Source organism: Eulemur rufifrons, chromosome 4 (assembly GCF_041146395.1).
Source record: "Eulemur rufifrons isolate Redbay chromosome 4, OSU_ERuf_1, whole genome shotgun sequence".
NCBI lineage: Eukaryota > Metazoa > Chordata > Mammalia > Primates > Lemuridae > Eulemur > Eulemur rufifrons.
In genome coordinates, this window is record NC_090986.1 from 71680416 (window position 1) to 71707219 (window position 26804).

A 26804-nucleotide genomic window follows, 5' to 3' on the forward strand; every position below is an offset into this window, starting at 1 on the left:
CCACCCTATATTTTCCCTTCTTGGCCAAACTTCTTTAGAAAAGTACTTGCTCTCTGTATTTCATCTCCCAATCACTCTTCAACTAAAAACAACCTAGCTTATGTCCCCGATACTCTAGGTAATCACCACTGTTTTAAAAGATAACTCCCTCAATTATTTGCTCTCACAGTACCCTCTACTTGCCCTTTGGCACACTTATTATACCTGCAATTACTTAATCTAAGACTGTTCCTCGCACCAGACTGTAAACTCTAAGAGGCTAGGGCCTGGATCTACAGGCAGCATCTTTAGCACACAGGTACTCACTACTATAAGTTTGGATGAGATTACCATGACCCTCTTGTCACTGAACCCAGTGGTCCCTTTAATCCTAACTTAAAAATCCTCCTGTTGACCATTCATTTTTCTTCAAACATTCTACTTACCATTCTTTTCTTCATTCCTTCAATAAATATTCATAATTGATAACTACATGCTAGGTACTATTCCAGAATACAGGGATATAGCACCAGACAAGAAAGACAATGAATAAGATACAAGATATTAAGGAAAGTATGTTTTAGTGGGGGAGCAAGATGTAAACAAGCAAACAAAGCAGATCATTTGAGATGATGTTACTAAATGGTAAAACAGGGTCATGTTATGGGTGTGATACTCAGTAATATGGTCAGGGGAGCCTCTGTGAGAGGTGACATTCGAGCTGATTACTGAAAGATGAGAAATGACCAGTCATGTGACGGTGTGGAGGAAAGGGATTCCCAGCAGAAACAGCATAAAAGCTTGGCCCCACCTTCTCCACTCATTCTACACACTCTCCCTGAGCATCACATCTGTATCCTTTTCTACGATTTACCACATCTAAGCTGGAGACTCCTAGATCTAAATCTCCATTCCAGCTCTCTGTTTGGGGAGCTCAAAACTCAAATGCCTAAGTGCCTATTCAACATCTTCACTTGGATATTTCACAGATACTATAAGTTCAGTGTAACCAAAAGTGAAAAACTCTCTCACCAACCTATGCTCCTCCTTCTGTATTGTTCTAGGTAAGTGAACTATACTTATACTATACACCATCTAGTTGGTAAAGTTGTAAATCAAATTATCCTTGATTCCTTCTTTCCCGTCTTCCATTCAATCTATCAGCTGTCCTACTGACTTAATTTCCAAAAGACACTTCATGAAATTTGTTCACTTCTTCCATCATTACAGCCACTATTAGTTCACGACACCATCTTCTTTTAAACAGGATTACTGAAACCTCAGTATCCCTGTTCAAGTCTTGAGCCCCTAAAAGCAGGCTGTGCCTAAATCCTTTCAATTACTCCCCAGCACCCTTAGCATAGCTTACAAACCCTTTCATGGCATGACTTTTGCTGATAACCCTTGCCTCTCTGTGGCTGGCACACAATATGCACTTAAATAGCTGCTGACTAAAAATAGCTCCCCAGCAACATGTCTTCCTGTCTTTTGCTTCTAGGCCTCTGAACCATACAATTCCCTCCGCCCAGAATATTATTCCTCCATTATTTTTCACCTGGCTGTCTCCTGATCAAAATGGCATTCCCTTTGGGTAAGTACACTTTTTGAAAACTCTGAAAACTTCACCACCTGGTGGAATGCATCCCTCCAGATTAGGTAAGTTACTCTGCTGTAAGATTGCATCCGTACCTATATTACCTTTTTCACTGCACTCTTATATTATTATATGTGCTTATCTAATGTGTGCATTACCCAAAATATGCAGAGCCATGTGTATCTCATCCATTTCTCTATTCCAAGCTCTTATAATAGCATTTGTTATGTAGTGAGTGCTGAACAGACATTTTCTGAACTCGTGCATACATTATTTGCTCTTGTATATTTATAGCTATTCATGTCTGAATTCTTACTCCTAAATCATTTTCATCTGGAAGAACAACTGCTATGAAGAGTGGAAACACAAATTTAGGATGGCAAAAAGAACACTATGGAGACTATTTTAGATATTTTTCATCGATTAAAATTTTAAAAAATTATAACTACTTTCTGTATTTCCAACTAATATGAAACAAATACCAAACTCTATCACTGAACAATAAAACCATATCAGAGACTTAAAACCTCTAACATTAGCAAGTTTCCATACCCCCTTTTCTAATCTAATAATTATAAATCTTAAGTTCTGGAGGTTCAATTCTGTAACTCTTTGGAGAGTTACTGATGGCAAGATATATACATTTTTTTACTTCAGTTAAAAAAATACCTTTTTTTACAGTTGAAATAAACAAAATTAGCACATATGTGAATTCAGAGTTATTTCTAAAAATGACATGACAATGATAAGACTTGGTAAATATTTTTTTTTCTATTTTTTATCACTTGAAAATGGATAATAATTATTACCAATTCTTATCACAATGAAATTTTGTAAGAAACAGTAAGTGCTGTTATAAAAAGTACTATTTGTGTTATAAAGGAAAACCAATATTTTCCTGCATCTTTTGTATTGCAGTGGATGCAAAGCTTATTTTAAATTTAAGACATGTATTATTATGACTAAAAATGATTAGGTCACAGAATATCAAATTGAGAAATATATATTAAGAATAATTATTATCAAAACATATTATTTCTCAGAATATAATACAATAATAGAAAAGAAATGAGTAACATTTTAAGTTAATTTTTAAAAAATTGAGTTTCTATATCATATATAAACTAATTTTCAAGGAATATTCTTTCATGACCTCTCCCTTGAAAAAGGTAAATTTTATATACAGTAAGCATTATTTCCTTATGAATCTAATTAAAGCTGGCTTCTAATGTGAAATAAATAGGTTATGCCAAATAGTAATTATTTTCCTAAGAATGCCCTACATCATGCAAGAAATTCAAGTTGTAAAGGAAGCTATACATGTCAAATGGTGATAGTTACATGTGTCCACTTCCAATAAAGCACTACAAAAACCATAGTTAGCAACTATTTATCACAAAGTGATAAATGTAATAATGGGTTCAAACATAATTTCACTTATTGTTTTAACAATGGTATATATAAATTCCTACGACTGTTATGCTTCCTATATTTAACATCCTTCACATTTTCAGTTGGATCCTGAATGCATGACATGTTCAGATAAAACTGTTTCACGTGAACTGATGAGGGGCTGAGGGAGTAAACACTGAGCATCGCTCTGAAAACAGATGGAGCGGCAGATGGGATTGCAGATTGGGTTCACTTGATCTGTGTAAAACAACTTTACTACTCAGTAAGATGTGGCTCAAATCTCATAAAATCCTTATAAAGTTTGTCCCTTTATTTCATACATGCCTTTTTATCCAAAAATAAATATGTTTAACATTTTAAACTTTGTTAATTTAAAGTTTCAATACCTATGTGATAAATTATTTAACTAAAAGATATTTCTTCTTTGGAACAGATGGTAGGAAGGCACAGTTGCCCAGTGGAATAGAATGTACACTAACTAGTTGTCCAAAAATTGTAAAATTAATTACCTTCCTTCATTGATGAGTTCAATAAATGCAAGTCCTGCATTCTTCTGAATAGAATTTTGCCATTCCTAAAAGGAGAAACCAAACCAAATGTAAGAAAAATGAACATATAATGAAAGTACATCTAAGGATCATGTTGATGTTATTGGTAACTTCCACATTATATTATTTATAAATGTCTTTCAAAATTTTTATAACAAGTGTTATTTTGTAAGAAATCAAAATTTTAAAAAGTATCACTGTATCACTTAGTTTAGAAGGTGCTTTTGAATTTCCAGAAAATTTCAGGCCTGATACAGACTGAGATGGAGAGAGAGACTGCAGGCATAGAGGGCTTGTAGCACAAAGCTTCCTTCCAAAAGAGACCAAATGACCAAAAGCCACCGAATGTGACTATACAAGGACTAGAAATATCTGGGATAGAAAACTTTAGTTCCTAATATAGAGATTTTCCACTGAGATTGTAAAATAAGAATTAGAAATATGAACTATGTATTTAGATTGACTTGGAAGTGAAATGTTCTAGTTATATGTACATTCCAAATTATGGAAACCTACATAGAAAAAAGTTACAAATAAAATTTTTTGAAATTAAAAAAAATACTTAACAGTAAACTTATAGCTAAATATGTAATATTTAAATAACTATGTAATTTCTCTTTGCTAATTTAGATTAGAGTATATTTGTGAATCTGGAAGTCCTAGAGGTCAGGGTCATCATTATGAATATAAGTGATTGTCACATTATGTTTTTAATTAGAAAAGCATATTGTTTGTTTTATACTCTTCCTATGAAATATTTAGAATATGATTTAATTTTTTTGTTTTTGGTTTATTCTAATTATTTCCACTTTTTAAAAAATATACCTCATAAATAGCAAATTTTTAGATTGAAAATTATATCCCTTCTAATAGCTTTATAAATAAATATTCCTGTAAGTCCCCTAATACAATTTAATAAAAAAATTTTACTGATCACTCGTGTCACTCATCTGCAGATTCCCTCCTCCACGGTTTTCCTAACAAATAATATGCGGACTGCACAGAGGTGGTCAGCTGCCCTTTCCACAAATCCAGCTTCACAAAAAACATTCTCCGTGTGAACCCTTCACTCTACTCCTTATCACATTCCCTTTTAAGGCTCTGCACACATGCTGGGAGTACATGTGGTCCCCCAAAGTAGGTACTTGAGTGCGTAAATCTTTGCTCTAAGTAAATGTGTGAAGAATTACAGGAGAATAAATCCTGAATCTCCCAAGGAGAGAGAATCAACAGCTTAGAAAAAGAGATGGGGTAGCCAGGGGATAGTGCAAAGCCACTGGGTTCCAGCTACCATAACCTTTAACTAAAATTTCTCCAAATGACAAGATTGCTATTCCATTTTACAGACTTTATTTAAACTTTCAAATCGTTTCTGTCTAAAATAATCACAGGGAATCCTTTCCTACATTTTAACAAAATGTCTTACTATATCATCTTAAACATTCCCATTATGTAGCCTGTATTTATTGCAAAGCAAGATCCCACAAAATGCGCAAACTTCTCAGGAATACTTGACATTTATTATGATATTAACTTAAAGAGAAAATTGATTCTTATGTAAGAAGAATCATGCCACTATAAAATTAGATTCTTACAAACAACTTCTTAAACACGATTTTCCATGATATTGTTTGTATACTAAGGCTCTCCAATCAGCATGAACTACTAATATGAATAGGATTTTCAATAGGACATTTCAGATTACATATCCAAGTATTACATGTGCCTTCCTAAATAAATCTTGTCTAAAAAAAATCAAAGAATAAAATGCTTAAAAAATTCTGTTCAGATCAAACTAAAATTATCTGCAATCTGCATTCAGCCCATGAGATGCTAATTTACAACATTTGATAGAGGAACAGTAGAAGCCTGAGCTAAGCTAATGGCATTAGAATTTGAAGGATGAGCAAGTTAAGACTTTATTCAAGAAATCTGTGTTTTAGAAGAATAATTTGTCATTTTTGAGCAAGATAAAAAGTAGGAGATTGTTTCATATGCCTTTCTAGAAGAGAGACAATAGTACCCTAAATTAGCATTTCTTAAAAAATAAGAAATATTACAAAGAAAAGATACCAAGACTGGATGAGAATCTGGACTTAAGGGCTGAAGTAGAGGAGTAGTATCAAAAAAGTTATTATATTTTCAATGTAGATGATTGGGAGAATGGTAACATTATTATGAAAATCCTACAGAAGGGCACACATTTGGGGAAAATCACAAACAATGTTGTCTTCAATTTGCATTTGTTGGATTTAGAATGACAATGGTAATTAAAAAGGAATATGGAATTTGGAATTATTTACATAGAAATATTAAGGCACAGCATCAGGCAAAAGTCTCCTAAAAAGAATAAACAAAAAGAGGATCAAAGACTGAATCTTGGTAAGTATTCACATTTTTCAGATTAGAAAAAGAAGTATTTGAAAGGGACAGAAAATGATCTACCAAAAATTAAGAACTGAAGCAGAATATTATAGCATTATTCAAAAGAAAACAATCTACCTATATATACTGGCTCAGTAAAACGGGAAGACAGAAGACCCTTTAGTCACAAATATTATTTTCAAAGTCATTACCTATAGTCCTGTTGACAACCTGACATGAAAGACACAAACTAAACCAACAGTAAAAAGGGTAATGGAGGTAGGGGTTGGAGAGGGTATGAAACCTAGAAAATGAGAGATAAGTAAGCATAGAAAAAAAATTATAGTAATATAATTGAGACATATGAAGATATTGCAGACATTAACAAAAGATGAAAATATCTCCCAGGAAATAGAAAACTAAGATAATGAGATGTAACAAAAAGACAGAGATGGAAAACAACAAGATAAGAAAGTTAGAGGATCTTCTTTTGAAAGGCCAGTATCCGTTGTGTAGGAATTTTTGAAAGAGTGAATAAGGAACAAGGAAGACAGGAAATTATTAAAGACATTTATTTTTTTCCAGGAATTAAATATATGACATAAAATCCCCAGCAAAGTATATCATCAAAAAATTTTAGAACACCAGGGTTAAGGAAAAGGCTCACAGGAAAAAACAAATGGAAGTTTACAAAAAGAATAGTAAAACTGAAATACAGAAGAAAACAATGCCTTCAAAATTATGAGGAGCATAATACTCAGAACACACCGGGCAGCCAAACTCTCAGTAAAATTTGAAGACAGAACAATCTCATTTTCAGACATGTATAAAAGTTTATTTTTCATCTATTCTTGTTCAAGCACCTACTGATGGTGTCCTCTGCCAAAATGAGGGAACACATTAAACAGAGGAGACATGATTATGTTGTGGCAGTGCCCAAATCTCAGGGGTTTAAAAAACAAAGGTTTATTTCTTGCTCAAGTTCTGTGTCCATTGCCTGTGTTCTGCTCTACATCATCATCAGTCTCATCCTGGGAGCCAGACTGACAACGTAGCCATCGTCTGGAACACTGCTGGCAGCCAGCGGGGAAAGAGAATAGGTTTAAGCATGTGCTGGCTCTTGTAGCTTTTGTCCAAAAGTAACACATGTCACTTTTGCTCACATTCACTGGTCAGAGGAAGTCACATGACCAAGCCCAAGCTCACTGGAGCAGGGAGTGCAAACCTGCTAAGTGCTCAAAAGGAGAGAAAGAATCAAATACATGTGAACAACCCTAAACATTACTATAAGAGAAAAAATCAAAAAAGAGGTACACCTATATCTAAGAAACAGTGGACTGACACAGGAGAGAGGTAATGGGAATTTTCTAAGGTGAATGGAAGTACCAAGACAAAAGTTAAGCAGAGGCTGAGAGAATACCTGATGTACACTATATTTAGAGTTGGTTTTTAGTTCTGTTGGAAAGTTTGGGGAAAATTTAGTAATAGGCATATCAAAAACTTAGCCAAAAAATAAAGAGCAAAAAAGTAATTCACTCTAAAAAACAGAGTTGTTTCAGAAAGAAACTGGTAGATATTTCAGTTACAAATGATATTTACAAGGAATATTAATACACTCCAAAATTGTGATATAACTATAGTGGGAAAATGCTTAGAAAAGTGGAGACTTTTCTAGCATATCCAGAGGAAAGGGAAAACAAAAAGGAAAAGTAGAGACTTTCCTTCCATATCCAATCAGGAAGAGAGGATTTTTTTTTTTAAGGTAGAAAAGGTATTTTCCATTCTCCCCTGTGCCCTGGCAATAAATCTAACTCTTCTATCCATCTTGTTCTCTATTTCCTGCTCTCCTGTCCTTAGACATAGATAGACATCAAATATTTATTTGATACAGGATGTTTGAAATAACATAAGCTGAAATAATTTTTTTTCAATTTAATACTAGCTAGCTTAATGGTATTTTCCAGGCCAGGTGTGGTGGTGCACACCTGTGGTCCTCCCAGCTACTTAGGAGGTTGAGGCAAGAGGATCACTTAAGCCCAGGCGTTTAAGGTTGCAGTGAGCTATGATGATGATGCCACTGCACTCCAGCCTGAGTGACAGAGTGAAATCCTGTCTCGAAAAAAAAAAAAAAAGTATTTTCCATATGTCTCTGTAACCCCAGTTTACTCTTTATGTGTTTTATGTGTACATTACATGATTAGATTTTAAGTACTGTATTTTTCAAGGAAGAGCCATGTTTTATTCATCTGTAATGACAGTAGGGCCAGAAGAAATAGATGATGCAATTTTCACAGGGACAACACTACACATTAAGGCAACAAGAGTTCAATTCTAGAAGTTTAGTAATATTGGATGGAAAGCATATGAAAAATCCTTATGCACAAAATTTTTAAGATGTTATATACCCTAGTGCCTTTTTCATAGATTCCATCAGTGATTTACTTGTCAAAATGAATATTTTCTTTTCAGCCACACATGCTACTGGGTATGCATTGATGTGATATGGCTGGATGCACAAGAGCAGTTTTGCAGGCCTTCATCTAAGTAAGGACCAAAGTGGATTCCACCTAATATCAAGAGAGTATAATTCAGTTTTTGAAGGTTTTGAAAATTCTTCATCAACTATAATTCCCAACTTACATAATTTCAATTTATCTAGTTAATGTCTATTACTGACATTAACAACTATTAACTACTATTAACAAGTATGGGTCACAAAAAATGTTATCAATTGTCTTCTTTGAAGAAAGAGGGTTTAAAGTTTCTGTTTTTCAAATTGGGGTATGAGATATTAAGTCTCAGGCAGGGAATATACTAGGACTCAGGATATACATTGCATGTTCATTCCTCTGAAGTTTGAGAGAAAAACAACAACAACAACAACAACAACAAAAAAATCTTGAGTAATTTAACTAAAAAATTTTTAAGTAATATAAGAATAACATAGCAAAATGTGAATTTTACAGTCTAAGAGAACAGACAGTTTGTGATTATAATGTGTGGCCTGCCTTACAGTGTGTGTCACCCTTGCAACTTGTCCCTACTGAGACGGGGTGGGGGTGGGGTGGGGGCGGGTTGCTTCAGTGGAAGAGTTGGTAAAGTAAGGACTTAAAACTATACAAATAACACTAAAACTAAACATTATAAGCAAGTTTTTATCAGCTATTTTCTGGGATATTATCATAAGACATGTGGACTCTCATTATTTTGGGCAATGAAGAAAACACAAGTTTATTTCTTTGATCCACTTTTAAAAAATAATAAATGAGGGAGAGAAAAGGGACAATAAAATATCCTTCACAAGATAAAGTATAGTTTCTCTTTTGGGAAATGTAAAGATTGAATGTGGTTTTTAAAGCTTGTTTAATGATTTCTCAATGACAGTTGTAAAGCAGAACAGATAATCAATTTTTTTAGCATCTTTAGTTGAAAAGTCCAATCCATTTATATCTTAGGTAAAAAAATAGTACATCATATTGGGTAGTAAACAAAAATGCTTAAGTGTAAACAAAAAAATGGAATGAGAAAGAAAAACGATCCTAGAAGAAAAGTGTAACATATGGCACTTTCTCCTTTGGTTACCCCAAGCTATAGATGAGTTTTTAGACCTTACTTGTGTGGAAAAGCAGAACAGTATAACAAGAGTTTATGCTGGCAAAGTAATAAATCTCAAAGCATGTAAAAGAAATAGTAATTAAAACATCTGAAAATAGAAAATGACAAATTCTAGATCTTTATTTTCTCACTATTTAATATTATTTTTATTATAGAACATTGCCTCTGAAATAGAATTATTTATATTTTGCAGTGATTTATTTTCTCATATGTCTTCCCAAAACTCCTTAATAGAGGGAAGGGTCCTTCCCCAGATCTTCAGCTGACAAGAAAAAAAAAATAGAACAATCTTACTTTATTTAATTATGTGTACCTACTAAGTAGCAAGTGTCTGGCATACTGTACATCTTCAATGTTATTTTTGTTGTTGAACTGTATTTAATCCTCCCAATCTATGGTATCACTTAAATCTGTGGTTCACAATTCTGGCTGAACAAAAAATCAACAGGAGAGTTGCTAAAATACCAATCATATCAGAATGATCTCTAAGGATAGGGCCCAGGCATCAGGATTATTTTAAAGCTCCCAAGTGATTTTAATGTGAAGTCAGTGTTGAGAACCACTGACTTAGGTCACTTTTCTGTCTCAACAAGACTGAACACATAGAAACCTCAAAGTACCTAACTTGCCAGCATGGGGTAATTTAGTTGTTAAGAAGTGATGTGTATATTTTTCTTCAAATTGTTCAACTATTTAAACTTCTTATTCACTTGCAAAATAGTATACTACTGCATCATAATTACATCATAATTAATGTAGTATCCACAACTCTAAGGCCATTCCTAAGGTCCTTTTTAGCATTTCATTCCCATAAATGGTATTTTTATAAGACTAAAAGTGTTAATTATAATGTGTAAAAATATGTGTGACACATTTGATTAGGCAATGATTATATTCTTTTACAACGATGCACATTTGTTTTGTAATTTCAAAAAGTATTTCTTAAATGCACATTACTGTGTAACTGATTCCAGGCATTTCAAAAGAATAATTAGATAAAATATTAAAAGGGGAGATATACAAAACTTTGTGACAAGAAAACTGCATAGCACAGAGAAGGAAAAGATATTTGTTTGCTATGGTTGCTGAGGTATAAACTACCTTGAGAATAAAAAAATGGGATACAGGTGGACATGGAAGAAAACTTGAACCTCTCCCTGTCCTAGCACTCCAAAAATTCTCCCTGACATACAGACTTAGGGAGAATGCTTAAAACAAGGAAAAAGGATACATGAGAATACATGCAAGGCTCTAAGAATAATTTACTGTCATTTCAACAAGGACAAGCTCTTGGCAATGATAGGGAAAAAAGTATATTTTAAAGTCTTGTCTTACAAGTTATTCCAGAAAGTTTCTTGCCATTTGAGAAAATACACATACATACACACATATTCACTCTGCTGCTGAAAAAGATGAACAACCATATGAAAAGGTGTAAATTAACTGTAGGCATCAAATTTTTATCTTCGTGGGGAAACATTTTTAACTTTGGGTTTGAATGCCTACAGAGAGCTGCCAAGTCTTTAGACAGTTTTGTCACAATTTTTTTTAACTCTTCTACATGGATGCATAAAATTTCATCAAGATGAAGGACTTTTTCAGGGAACTGGATCTCGAGTTAAAGACCCTTTGAAACGAAACACTTTGAAGACAAATAAGTTCCAGAAGGATGACGATGAAATCCCTGTGTTCTCTTCATAAGCACTTTATGGTAGTTAGATGACCTAGTAGTAGAAGAAATTGCAGACCCAGAACATAATTTTTCCTCCCCATCAGTTTCTCCCCATCTATGTCAGCTCAATATACATTTCTCATTCCCTCTTCTATGTGTACAATTACATAAACCAACGTAATGCCCTTAGAGATTCAATCCATCTTAAAATTTTTAAAAATACTGAAAAATACTGCAAGGGAAAAATGGGAGGGTAAACTGAGATCTTAAGTCTTCTAGAACAACAGAATTGATTTTATATTTCCTATGGTCCTTAATGTCTGCTTGTCATTAACTGCCACTAAAAAAGTTCCTTAACATTTTCATTGTAAGTGGTATGCTTATAAATTCTGAGCAGTAAGTCGGAGACATTAATAAGTACAAGGACTGAACTGAAAAAATACTATGTAGAGTGAAAAAAACAGGAATGAGTAATTTTTTCAATGTATGTAAAACATAAACTAGTGAAATATATATGAAAAGTATTTAAAGTACCTCTTTCATTTCCATTCTTTATTTTTATGAATATCTTATTAAAAGTATTACAAGAAAATTGAATGTAAGAAATGAATGATCAATGATCAGTTAAAAGAAAAGTTTACTGCTATACAGGTGAACCACAGAAAAACCACTAGGCAATAAGAAAATATATCTAGTTGGTTACTAAAAGAAACATTAGTTTATCTTGTAAACATAAGGAAGATTCCAAGAATTTTAGTAGATCACTAAATTATGTTAATAAATTTAACATTTTTTATTATCATAAAATGAATATATATATGTAGTGTTTGTGTTTATAATAAAAAGGTCTAGACTGTTTTACAAGAGAGCATATTCTATAACTGTGAATATATATAACATACATTATATGGTAGGTTTGAGCTGTTAAAAAGTTAGTGTTTGTCACATTCAAATGTATAGTTTAAGATTTAGAAGTTACATTAAATATTTCATATTTATTCATGGATAATCGTGTAGCAATTGGTGTGTAAGCCAGTATAAAAATTTTATTCTCATAGAGAAATTTAGAGATCAGTTTTTTTTTTTAACTTAAGTGCAAGAATCTTTGACACACAAGTAGCTAATCTTTGTTTGAAGACCTATTACTTCCTGGGCTTCTAGAACAGCTTGTTCTACTTTTGGATTACATTAACATTGAAAATAGAAAAGCACAGATATTCATATATAAAGCATAGAGCTGTGCTGATCAATGTGGCATCTACTAGCCACATATGGTCACAAGCACTTTAAATCTGGTTAGTGTGAACTGACTTATATTCTAATTATAAAACATATACCTGATTTTGCAGACTTAGTACAAAAACAAGTAATGTATACATAACATGTCATTGATTATTTTTTATATTGATTACATGCAGAAATGATATTTGAGTTAGAATATATTATTAAAATTAATCTCATCTGTTTCTCTTTTACCTTATTAAATGACATTAGAAAACTTAAAATTATATGTGGTTTACATTATATTTCTATCGGACCATTCTGGTTTAGACTATTAATCATGAGAAATGCAATTTGTAAACAAGGTTATAATACCAATTTTTATATATACTAACAAGAAAAATTAATTTTGCATTTATATGCAGAAATAGTTTGAAAGGATAAACATTAAATGCTTCACAGCCTGGATGGTGAGAATATGAGGTAAGGTAAAAATCTTACCTAAATTATAAAATATTTTTTTAATTCTAAAAAACAATTTTAGAGTATTATAAGGTTAAAGAAAATGTTTTAACCTTATTCTAAAATTGTTTTTTTAAATGTGTAGGAACAGCTTTTGAATTAAAAATTATTTTGGGTATCTCTATTCAATTGAATGGCATTAGGGTACCAAGACCACTTCAATGAAAATAAAACAGTCTCTTCAGGAAATGGTATTGGGGAAATCAGATATCCGAATGCAAAAGAATGGAGTTGAATCTCTACCTCCTATCACATAAAAAAATTAACTCAAAGTGGATCAAAGACCCAAATTTAAGAGATAAACTATAAAACTATTAGAAGATAATACAGGAGCAAATCTGCGTGAGCTTTGTTTGGGCTATGGTTTCATACGTCTAATATCAAATGTATGGCAAAAACAATAAGAAAATAAATAGAAGATTATTAAAATTAAAACTTTTATACATCTAAACACTATCAAGAGAATGAAAAGACAATCCACATAATGAGAAAAAATATTTGCATGTTATATATCTGTTAAGGGTTTAACATCCAGAATATATAAAGAACACCTACAACTCAACCACAACACAACAAAAAAACCAACCAAATTAAGAAGTGGGCACAGGAATTGAATAGGTATGGCTCAAAGAAGACATACAAATGGCCAGTGTGTGCACAAAAAGATGCTCAGCATTATTAGTTATTCAGGAAATACAAATCACAATCACAATGACATGCGATTTCACTTTCAGTAGGATGGCTATAGTTAAAAAAACAAAACAAATCAAAACAACCCCCCCCACAAACTATAACAGGTGTTGGAGAGGATGTAGAGAAATCGGAACTATTATGCATTCCTCATGGGAATACAAAATGTTTTTAAAGCCACTGTGAAAAACAGTTTGGTGGTTCCTCAAAAAGTTAAACATAGAATACCACATGGCCCAGCAATTCCACTCCTAAGTATATGCCCAGAAGAATTGAAAACAGGGACTCAAACAGATACTTGTATGGCAATGTTGACAAAGCATTATTCATTGTATTATCCAAAAGGTAGAAACAACCCAAGTGTTCATCAAAAGGTGAATAGATAAACAAAATGTGGTAATGTACGTACAATGAAATACAATTCCAGTATAAAAAGGAATGAAGTTCTGATTTATGTTATAACATGGATGAACCTTGAAGACATCACCTTAAGAAAAATGAGCCAGGCACAAAGAGACAAATAATGTATGATTCTACTTACATGAACTATCTAGAATAGGTAAACTCATAGAGAAAAAGTAGATTAGAGGTAAAAGGGGCTGGGAGGAGAGAAATTGGGAATTATCGCTTAATGAACACAGAGTTTGTGTATGGGGTATTGAAAATTTTTGGAAATAACAGTAGACTCTTGGACAACATGGGTTTGGACTGGGCAAGTCCACTTATAAAAGGATTTTCTCCTGCCTCTGCCACTCCTGAGAGACAGCAAGACCAATCCCTTCTTCCTCTTCCTCCTCAGAAAGTAAAGATGATGAGGAAGAAGACCTTTATGATAATCTGCTTCCACTTAATAAATATTAAGTATATTTTTTCTTCTTTATGATTTTCTTAATATTTTCTTTTCTTTAGTGTACTTTATCATAAGAATATAGTATATTATGCATATAATATACAAAATACGTGTTAATCAACTGTTTATGTTATCAGTAAGGCTTCGGATCAACAGGAAGCTATTAATAGTTAAGTTTTCGAGGAGTTAAAAGTTATACGCAGATTTTCAACTGTGTGTGGGGGTCGGTGCCCTAACCTTCATATTGCTCAACCTTCATATTGTTCAAGGGTCAACTGTAGCGCTGATAGGTTACATAACATTGTGAAATTAATTAATGTCAATGACATGTACATTTAAAACGATGAAAATGGCATATTTTATGTAATATATATTTCACCACAATAAAAATAAATCAAATCAGATGATACATTCCTTTTTATTCATGAATTAACACAATAATTCATTAATAAATACCTATCCTATGTGCTGCACATCTATATTAGGTGTGGATGAAATAGTGAGCAAAATGGCATCTCTGGCAATAGAAAAATAAAATAAACTTTAGTGTAGTGTAAATTTGTAGCTCAACTGAACTTAATGACATCCATAAAGTGACCCTGGAAGACTTTAAAGCTTTGTGTCATCCTTGAGTAGTCTTTTCTCTTGGATTGTCTTAAATAAACAATCTATAATTTAAAATGCTCTTCATAAATGTTAATTAAATATATTGATGGGAATATACAATATTCATTTTCTCTGTTGGATGAATAGAATGCTTCAAAAAGAGAGGAAATACTGGACATGAGGACCATTCTAAAGGAAACTGCAATGTTATGGATAAAAAAAAAATCATGCCTGTATGATTTTTTTATGCCTTTACAAGAGCATCCAATTGAGGCATCACATTGCCTGACTTCAAATATACAAGGCTACAGTAACCAAAACAGCGTGGTACTGTTTTAAAAACAGACACACACATAGATCAATGGAATTGAATAGATAATACAGAAATAAAGCCACATACTTCCAGCCAACTTATCTTTGACAAAGTTGACAAGAACATACACTGGAGAAAGGCTATGCTTTTCAATAAATGGTGCTGGGAATACTGGATAGCCATATGCAGAAGAATGAAACTGGATCCCTATCTCTCACCATAGACAAAAATTAACTCAAGATGGAGTAAAGACTTAAATGTGAGACCTGAAACAATAAAAACTACTACGGTTCAGAATTTGAAAAAGAAAAGGATACAGAAGACTATTTATTACATGATAAATAAAAATAAAGTATGTTGTAATATACATAGGACAAAATGAAGAAAATATACAAAAAAGTAGAACTTGTACTTGTGCTTGATTTATATTCAACTTAAAATATCATGTCCTAGTTTTTTATTTTTATTCATTGACTTCAATTCAGCTGCATAATTTGCAAGTTTCATAGATAACCCTAGATTCCCTGTGAAATGAAAGAATGTTTCAATAAGCCTTTAGTAACTATCACAGTGCCAAAAACTGTAGTCACTAAATATTAGTAAGTAATCACTGAATTAAATGTGATATAATTTCATTGTCATAATTAAGATTTCGTAATATGGCCGGGCGCGGTGGCTCACGCCTGTAATCCTAGCACTCTGGGAGGCCGAGGCGGGTGGATTGCTCAAGGTCAGGAGTTCGAGACCAGCCTGAGCGAGACCCCGTCTCTACTAAAAATGGAAAGACATTATATGGACAACTAAAAATCTATATAGAAAAAATTAGCCGGGCATAGTGGCGCATGCCTGTAGTCCCAGCTACTCGGGAGGCTGAGGCAGTAGGATCGCTTAAGCCGAGGAGTCTGAGGTTGCTGTGAGCTAAGCTGACGCCACGGCACTCACTCTAGCCTGGGCAACAAAGTGAGACTCTGTCTCAACAAAAAAAAAAAAAAAAAAAAAAAAAAAAAAGATTTCGTAATATTTCAAAAGACAATGGGAAAAAAATCTAGTCCATTCCTAGTTTTCTTGTATTTATAATCTCCTTACACATCAAAAGTCCTTTCAATACTGAGTACTCATGAATGAATATACTTTAATAAGTATATATACTCTTATTTATATCTTTGTACTTCAATCTTAGGTTTAGAAAAAAAGTAAATCTTTTTCTCCTTTGTACCATCTGACTAAACTAGATCAAACTGGAGAAAAAATAAAAAATTTAAATGTTCAAAGGCCAAATAATTTGAACAAGGAAGACTGTTCTTCAGTTGTGGTTCTTTTTTAAGTGTTGTCTTTATAAGTCCTGGGTTATGCCTTGATCATATCAGTGAAGTCACTAAAATTCTTTTTCTTTAAGTATATGAAGTATTTAGAAAAGAATAAAGTCAAACAAAACCACAAAATAATTCATGTTAGTAAATTCATACACAGATACTAAACTGAGAGACTTGCAAGCCTATTACTTTATATTACTTATACATTTTTAGGTTTCAATGAGAATAAAAATGATTTATTAAGCATGCATTTGCTTACCAGTGCTTCAAGTCAGAAAGCACTTAAATACTGAGAGACATAATTTTTTACATAAAGTTTCTCAATTTATAAAACATTTTCTATTGACAGATAAGGCATAGAAAAATCCAAGTGACATCTGCTAAGCTTTACTTATAAAAACTTAAGGAAATCCTATGGGATAACATCACTCAATTTTTCCTGCAATACTTCTCATGGAGACTTCCTAAAAAAAATCTGGAAATAATTAGACACTATTATAGTACCTAAGAAAGTTTACTTGAAAACTAAATCTGCTATTCATCAAAGAACACAATACACTCAGAATAATGTATTGAAAAACTAAGTACGCACAGAGAATACTGTAAGGCCCCTCAACCACAACTAATTGTAAAATGTAAAAAATGCTATGACAAAATACAGTATGAGGCCTGTGATATACTGCAGAACCTGTAGAAAACATTGTCCCTAACTGATTAAGTACTGATTTTGTCAAATACCATGCATATGAATTATTTTTACTTCACTTCATTTCACTTCAAATGACAGGAAACCAATTTTTTTTTAAAAAGACACTATTAACTATAACTTTAATACAAATTAAAAGTAAAGAAGGATAAATAGTTAATTCATAAAATTTATTTTTGTGTCATAGATCTACATAGAAAAAATTATCCAGAATAGAGGAAAGAAAGGTTTTGGGTATTTGTTGAAGAACAAATGCATCATAATGGTAACTCTAACAGCTTCTTGAAACTTAAAATATGTTTTCTATGGAGATGTAAAATTCCACTAGGGGTAGACTGGATGGCATGTCCCTTGGAGTTTAAAAGTCTACCCATATGAAGTGAATTATCCCTGACAAGTACCTTCAGACACTTGTAATATGATCTCATGTAAATTTAGACCATATTTTGGGTACCAACTATTAGCAATAGAAAGTTTATTTAGGAACTCAGATAAGAAAAAAAGAAAAGATTATATCCTTAATGATATGTAGTAGTTAACAAGAAATTTCCAAAATGAAAATGAAAAGCATAAATATAAAAGCATCTAATGTGTTTTAGCAAAGAAAAACAAAATTCTGCCAAAAATATTGCATTTTCCTTTCCCCTTTCAATCCTCAGCTGCCTATTCTCTCAAACAGAAAAGTAAAAATTTTATCTTTCAATGGTTTATCAACATTTAAAAAAGAAAAGCATATTTATGCAAATATATAAGTTGAAAAATTCCATTTACATTGAAAACTCACTTTAACTCAAATTAAATCACAGTGTAAATATTAATATCTTAGCTGTATTTCTCACTGTGGAAAAATATAGATAGTGCATTCTGATTATTAAAGATCAATAGCATAAGTAGATTTTTAGAATTTACATTGAAATATACAATTTACACATAAAAAAGGGAAAGCAGTAAAGTATCATGAAGAGATCAAGGCATCAAGACAGTTACTCATTCAGATTTTCAACTATTTTTACCTAGTACTAATACTGCTCATCATAATAACATGGAGCTATCAATACTTACAAAAGGCTGTCTGCAAAATAAAACAAAAAGTACTCAGAACTCTGCAGCTTTAAGGATTCATCAGGATTATTACCTTCAGCTTTGGCAAAAAGCCTACAGAACTGTGCTAATTCTACAGGGATCAGCTTCATTGCAGAAGAGATGCATTAAGGCCTGTAGAAGAGAACCAAGATGCCAAGCAACCTCCACAGCACCATTAGCTGCATTTATTTCTCTTTATCAGAGGTCTGCTAATGCTATGCTGCCCTGCTAATGGGCGAAAATAGGATATAAATCATTCTGAATTTCAGTAGTACAGAAAAATGGCAGATTACTTTAAAAAACTTTGAAGAAGACCTGTCTATTTTTTGGTGTGTATGTCCTTAAAACCAAGGACACGGTTTTAAACATCCATGGAGCAATAATCTACCAAGATGGTTTTATAAGCTTAATTTCACAGTATAATAGTAAACTGCCCCCACCTGAATTGGATTGAGGGTGGATTACTCATTTGTTTCCTTAAAAATATTTTGTGGAAACCAGTATTTCAGTTTAATAGAAAATAAAAAAATTGGGAGCTATTTTCTAAAACAAGCATACATTTTAAAATCACTTAAATGAGGTACATTTAATCAAGCAACCACTTGAAATATATTTTAAAACACTATGGACTATTTTAAAAATTCAACTTAAAAATCAAACTGAGAGACATGTTTACGATATTGCTTTGCTGAAACGTTGAAAGAAAGTGCACTGCATAGACAGCTTAAATTTCTCACTCTTCCTCTCAATCAATATTTGAGGCAAAGTTTCATCTCTAGGGCCCTTAATGGCAGGAATTCCTGGAGCCAGCAAATGAGTAATGTTAAACCTATGATTAGATGATGAGGCCATCAAAGACACCAGACCCTAATGCTACATTCCTCTTTATTTCTCTGAACTGCAGTGAAATGCAGGGCTAAGGAAGAAGGAATTCTAAGCTATTTCTTTCCGTAAAAGCATTTTAAAATTATTCATTATCATGAACCTAAAAGGTCCAGATAGATCTCAAAAAGTCTCTCGAACTCAGGACTTCAGCATTAAGTGACAAAATTTTCAAATGCCCTGCAGATGAACTCCTGCTAGGGATGTTATTTTCTTTAACTTCTTCCTTATCAATAATTGTTCCTGCCTAAAAAGGGAAAAACGGACCTAATAATTTCCCTATGAATATATTCTTGAAGAAAGTAAACCTGAAAACTGAAAATCAATTGGTAAGTTTTTTGTGTGTTTTGTTTGTTTTTGCTGATGTTTTAAAGGCTCAATTGAAGTCATATTGTTGTTTATTGCAAGTTAGTTGTGGTTTTAGGCAGACCTCATACCAGTAATCAGAAATGGCTTAGATGTACTTTTCCTTCTGTTGAGGAAAACAGGGATAAATGTAATAACTTCTTATTACAAAAACATGTAAGCTTTTATTTTCATTCTGATATTACAAAATATTTAATACTTATAATCAGGATCGCTAGGCGGCTTGCCAGAGCTGTTGAAAAGAAAGACCACTAGGTTCCTATTTTAGTTATTTTAGTTAAAAATAAGCTATTTATGTTTTTTTAGTTTCTTATAATTGTTAAGAAACAATATCCAACTATTACAATTTATTAAAAATTCTGGTTATTAAAGATCAAGAGGATAAGTAGATTTTTAGAATTTATACTGACATATACAAATTACACATAAAAAAGAGACAGCAGTAAGGTATCATATTAAAGGCAACTCTAAGGAGTTGTACCATGTACTTTGGGTGCTGAGTGAAAAAAACTTAGTTTTCATTACCTCTAATCTAATAGAGAAGAAATGATGTAATTAACAACGCACTTCAAAATTGTGAATTATGCTGTATCATTTTTAAAAGGTAGGCAGTAAATAAGGGTATCAAAAGACCAATAACAAATTTTATATATATATATTTGCAGAAAGACAGGAAACAATTTAAGGATAGGGAGAGTGGTAGAGAATAAGACTGCTAAAAAGAGCGGAAGAAGGGAGAGGGAGAAAAAGTCAACTACATGTAAAATAATCTATATACTAATATAGCTCAACACAAATTATTTTCTTCATCTATTGGATAAGAGATGGAAGTTTTAAAAATATATAAACATACACATATATATGCACATACATTTTGTTATTAGTCACAAAAATTCTTCATATATTTAATGTGATCAAGTGAATGAGATTTTGTACCTGAGAACAAAGCAGCATAACAAGCTCAACCACCGATGTGCTGGACTTCATACAAACAAGGCCTATAACAAGGAAAGGTTAAAACAAAATGAAATTAGAATGGTAGAAACCATCATCCAAGGCAATTCATTATACAATTTAACATAAAAAACTTTCTTTAAAACAGAATTCCTAAAATAAAATGAATGGAAATGTTCACCTAACATACATTTTTATAACATTAATTTTAGAATATTCAGATATTCAAGATGATGTGAAAAATACTCAAAAACTGACTTCATCCTTTGGTTGTTTATTTGGTCAAAGCATTTCTTATATTTCAACAAGGTGGGAAAGGCTATTGAAATTGATGAGCTAGGTAGAGCTGTTTTTATTCTAATGACATATGCTATGTGATTATCTCCTGGAGTGAAGAACAATAATCATTGAGGATCTGCCTGAATTTTGTTCCAAAAGACAAAATTCAAATAATTTAAAAAGAGGTAATTCTCCATAACTTATTAGTTATCAAGTGATTTTTAGAATAATAAAAAATAATTTTCATGTATAATTAATACATTAAGCAATGTTTATAAAATCTTCAATTGCTATGCTTCCAAACTCTTAGAATAGATAACTGAAGAAAAAAGAATTGAATGTAATAATGCATATGTAATAATGGCTACTACTCACTGATCACTTAGTATGGGCTAGACACTGTGTTAAGTGCCTTATGCACATGGTCTTCTTTAATTCTCATTATACCCTGTGACATAGTATTATTCCCACTCTACAGGTAAGAAAATAGTCTTCCTATAAACAGTTTAAACATTAATTATTCAAGACTTTTTCCAACTAAAAGGATTACTGCTGTATAAAAATGTATATAATAAGAAAGCAGATTCCAACTGGAAGTTTTTTAAAGTGCCAACATAGATGAAGATGTAACCAAGGATTAATAACAACTTCTGGATGAATGTATGTTAATTATGATGTTTGGTAATTTAAATATATATTTAAAAGGTTTTCACTGTTCTTAAAATTAAAATAACAATAGACTGTTTCTTTTTTTGAGGGCAAATGTAATTAGTAAAAGCATCATATACTAAGAAATGACATAGTGTTACATTAGTTGTTCCTAATTGGAAAGTTGAAGTGAAACCAGTTATTTTCTTTTTCTTAAGGTGATTTCAGTAAACAGTCTCAAATGCCTTCTATGCACTAGCATGCATATTTATTGTAGGTAGTAGATAAATACCCTTTTGTGTCCATTTTGCTAACGACCGTATCCTTATTGTACAGACAGAACAAGCTATAAAAAGGTACTAGTATTCCATCTTATCAGATCTTTGGGCAGACAGTTAACTAATGAAATAAGAGGCTGATGTGAAAAGCTCATTTAAGAGACAATTGCTGTAATTGATCAGCAATTCTCATGCTCAGGAGCTAGAGAGTCAGAAAGATTAATGGGACATTTATCACCTGTTGGCTACTCGACTATTTGAATTCTGACAAAGAAAAACTAAGTAAAAGGCCAAAGGATCATAATTAAGATATGTACTCATATCAGTGTAGACAATGAGGCTTTGATATCAAGATTATCCACCATGTATTCTGTATATTAGTTTTCTAATACATAACAAATTGAAGTAAAAATTAGGAAAAACATGAAACTGCTTTCATTTCTCACAAACTAATTCTTAAATGAACTTCTACAAAATCCCTTTGTAATAAGAATATTCATAATTTCCACAAATAATATCATTCCATCATAAGAAAAATATAAACAAATGCTTCATTAATGTTTTGTTCAAAAGGAATGACAACAAATGATAGGAAAGCAAAATTGCAATTTGCAAACAGTCCTCTCAGTACTCTGTAAAAGGCCAATGTGATTTCAAGTCCATACATAGAACCTCACACCTTTATTAATCTATTTATCTATTTAGTTTTGGACATAATGAACCAATGGATTCTCTTCAAAAGAAAAGAAAAAAAAAAAGCAACTAACCTTGATAATGAGAACATAAGCAGAGGAAAATCTGAAAGATTTATCTACCTTCAAAAATTACATAATCACTTTGGTTGGAAGTATCTTTAAGTTTTAACAAGAGTTTTACTAAAAAAAAGGGAGATAAACTTCAGTGTTTTATTGGAGATATTGAAAATATAAGTGTTGTCTGATGCTATAAATAACTCTTAAGCTATATATACATAAGGCAAATATTTTACAAGTATATGTCTCAAAACAGGTTGATTTTATCATTTTTTTATATCCAGCAAGAAATTCAAAATCAAATTAACTCATTTTATATTTCATCTTATGAGCAAAGTATAGAGTTAGCTCTAAGGAGTTTATGATAATAAATAAGACATTATTACCCATACTTTTACAAGTGCCTATATTTTAATTCAAATCTAAGATTATCTAACATTTATAGAGCTTTATAATTTACAAATAACTTTTATATATGCTGTCTCATTTTCTCTTAATAGCTCTTTGAACTAGTTATTATTACCTTATAACAGACAAGAAATTAAGACATTCGGCGGTTAGCCAAAGGTGTGTCACTCAGTAAGTGGTAGATGTGGGACCTGAATTCAAGTCGTCTAACTCAAAAGCCCATTTTATGTTGGTTGCAGAGCTACATAAGTGACTCAACATTAATAGAATGGCAATATACGATTATGGGAAAGGTCATGATGGTTAATTCCAACTTGAATGATTTTGGCAATTTCCTTGTTGATGTAGCATATGTTGGTCAGACGTGGGGACAAAAAGCAATAACTTAAGCAAAAAGTCCAGAGGGAACAGAGAACCAAAAAAAAAAAAAAAAAAAAAAAACCTGAAAAGATTTTTATAGCTTGGGGGACAGATGACTATAGTATAGAAGGTGTTTGAAAGTGGAAGTGGAGGGCTAAGTAAAATTCAAATATAGATAAAGATTAGAGGAAATATAAATGGTTTTGAAAGTCAAGAAGAAAAATTTTGAGCAAGTTATACAATGGGGGAAATGATACTAAGGCCTGGTTATGGCATATCTGTTCTATAATGACAGTATGTACCTTGTCAATTAAGAAGTAGCCTCCAAAGAAACTGTACATATGTGCCTCCCCAACAAAAATTTAGTTAGGAGTATTAACAGAGCATTTTCACCATAAAATATAAATCCACTGGAATAAACATTCTGAGCAGAAATACTGATTCAATACTGCAAAACATACTTGCTTACCAGTATATGAACACCTGGAATGTAGAAAGTATGTGACAGCCAGCGAGGAAGGAGGTTTGCATATATGGCAGGCACTCTAACAGTGAGGAAAACTGTCCAAGAAGAGCTTCAAACACATTATGAACTTAGTGTTGAAAGATGAAGGCAGCTAACCGAGTGGCTAAGATACGAGTACTTGAGAAGATTAATTAGCTGGGCAAATTTGAAGTGGTCCAGGTCCAGGCAATAAACAAAATGGCTACAGATTAGTAAAGATTATCCCAAATCCTGACATGTCTTTTGAGTTCCCACTTACTAGGGGTAGGAAGTCAGTTTCTACTGTCAGAACTCCACACCATCCCCACTTAAAAAAAATTCCAACAAAGAATAAACTGGATTAGAAACCACTGAAATGAATGTCAAGTTAGAAGCTTGGCCTTTGGGACAAAGTTATCTTTCTTTAATACAAAAGACTACTGAAAGGTACAGTGATGCTGGTTTTTTTGTTGTTGTTGATTTTTTTTTTTTTTTTTTTTTTGAGACAGGGTCTCCCTCTGTCACCCAGGCCGAAATGCAGTGGCATCATCATAGCTCACTGCACCCTCAAACTCCTGGGTTCAAGTGATTGTCCTGCCTCAGCCTCCTGAGTAGCTAGGACTACATATGCACGCCATGATGCCTGGCTAATTTTTCTTTTTTTCGTAGAGAGGAACTCTTGCTCTCATTCAGGCTAATCTTGAACTCCCAGCCTCAAGTGCTTCTCCCACCTTGGCCTCCCAGAGTGCTAGGATTACAGGTGTGAGCCAATGCACCCAGCCATGAGCCCCAATTCATTCAAAAAGCATTTACTGAGCATAGTGTCTAATGTGCCAGATACCACCGTAGGTACAAAGTTTTCAAAGAAGTGAGACAAGTGGGACAGATTATGTAAGCAAATAATTATGCTAGAGAATCCCAGGGGGTTCACAGAAAATGCAAAGTGTGAGAGCATGGAAGGGTAGTAAGCAACTGTGCCTAGGAGCAGTAGTTATGGGGAATGGGACATTTTTGAGTTAGATGCTGCTGAGCCTATCTAGGCAAAAAAGGGAAAGAAGGGAAGGCCATCCCAGGCACCAGAGAAATGTTTAATGCATAAATAAGCATGAAATAGTCGGCAAACTGGAGTTGGAATGTTATGTTGCAGAGTGTGAAGAATGGAAGGAAGTGACTGGAAATGAAGACAGAGAGGTAGGCAGGAAGTAGAGCCATACATGGCGTACTCTTCCTCTCATCAACAGGGAGCCACTGAAGGATTTTCAGCAGACAGAATCATATCTACTTTGGAAAGACCACTTTCTGTCAGCAGTATAGGAAGAAACCAATAACTATTAATACAAAGTCTAGTCGCACTAGTGAAAACCTAAGCTGAAGACAGTGGCAATGCAAGCAGAGATATTTGAAAGACATTTTGGAGTGAGACTTATTAAACTCAAATTTAGACAACTGAATATGAGATTAAATGGCAGGGTAAAGGACCACAGTGTGAATGATGGTATCTTTAACTGATAAAAGGAAAATGAAGTAGCAGGTTTGCAGAAAGAAGAAAGTGATGAGTTCTATTCTGGACAAGATTAGGAATATAAGCAAAAATGTTTAATTTTGAGCTTTAGGGTTAGTTGGTTGTTCTGTAGGTATAATATGCTGTAACTCAGACAAACTAGATATAAGTAAGTCACACAGATAACATGGTGTTGAAGAAAATATAATTGTGGAGCTCTTACAAGAGTACCTCTAGCTGACTGCCAGTACTAATATTACCAGTACAGTTTTAAGATCTAATTTTTCTTTCTCCTCACAATAAAATACACTAATTTATTTTCCATCAAATAGACAGGACTATAATAACAATCTGAATTTTAAAAATCAAACAGGCCCAGGACTAATTAGTGTTTAACTTTCTAATGAGTTTTAATTTTTTAAAATCCCCAAATTATTGGAGATTAATGGCACTGAATTAACTTCATTTTAATAACATATGTTGAGAAACTATAGACTTGGAAAGGGATTTTGCATGTCCAGTATGCTTCATTTGCCTTAGTTTCAGTGGTGTATAGCTGGCAATTCTTTGAAATTCTGTCCTTACATGAGATTTTCACATGGTGTTGTGAGACATTCTAAGACAGAGGGTATCACTATAAAGAGTGTCTTATAGACCTCTGCAATGCTTATACATATTTATCTGCACAATAGACATTTCCTATAGTTTTCATTATTCTTTTACTTTTTTAAAAATCTGAAACATGAATTTATTTTCCTATTCCATCACTGTGATATTCTCTCTGTAAAATATTACTTTCAATGTTACCATTTAAGTCATCTGAACGTACTAAGAGCCAAACCTTAAAAAAATCAGCACAGCAAGCAATTACTGTGGCTTTCTCATTTAAAACCAAGAAAACCAAAACAAACAAAAATTCAACATAAAACATTCTTTGAAAAAACAATAATGTCCTGCATTTTCATTATTATTGCTAAAACTAGTAACAATATGTATACAGGCAGTATTAGCTTCTATTTTGATTAGACATTTCAAAATTTGCCTACATGTTTTTTCAGATATTTTACTTTAATTTAAAACCATTACAGATGGAACCAAGTGAATATGAAAGAAACTAAAATAACACTAAGTTTATTGACCAAAAAAGGCTTACTTAAGTGCAATTAAACCAGTACAACTTACTTTCATGTTCAGATTATAAATTTTAACTAAAAAATAAAAAGCCCTCAAAATCCTGTATGGACAGTGAGAATTCATTACTTCATTGATTTCTTTAGTTCACTAAAAACTAAGTTATCACAAACTTATGGTTCCTGTGTCTTTAGCATAGGAACAAAACTTAAGCCCCTAGACATATCATATATATCAGGTGTCAGCAAACTTTTCCTGTGAAAGCCAAATAG

At 32.5% G+C, this 26804-nt stretch overlaps 1 protein-coding gene across 4 annotated transcripts in view; it reads right to left on the reverse strand.

The window, feature by feature from the left end:
* NBEA (neurobeachin) overlaps window positions 1-26804 on the reverse strand; it is a 563351-nt gene that overhangs the window by 291886 nt on the left and 244661 nt on the right. For all 4 annotated transcript variants that reach the window (XM_069467350.1, XM_069467354.1, XM_069467352.1 and 1 more), the window contains 2 exons: window positions 20674-20735; window positions 3496-3560 (listed from right to left, as the gene is read on the reverse strand). In XM_069467350.1, the coding sequence (XP_069323451.1) occupies window positions 3496-3560; window positions 20674-20735 (127 nt within the window). The remainder of the gene's footprint in view (window positions 1-3495; window positions 3561-20673; window positions 20736-26804) is intronic.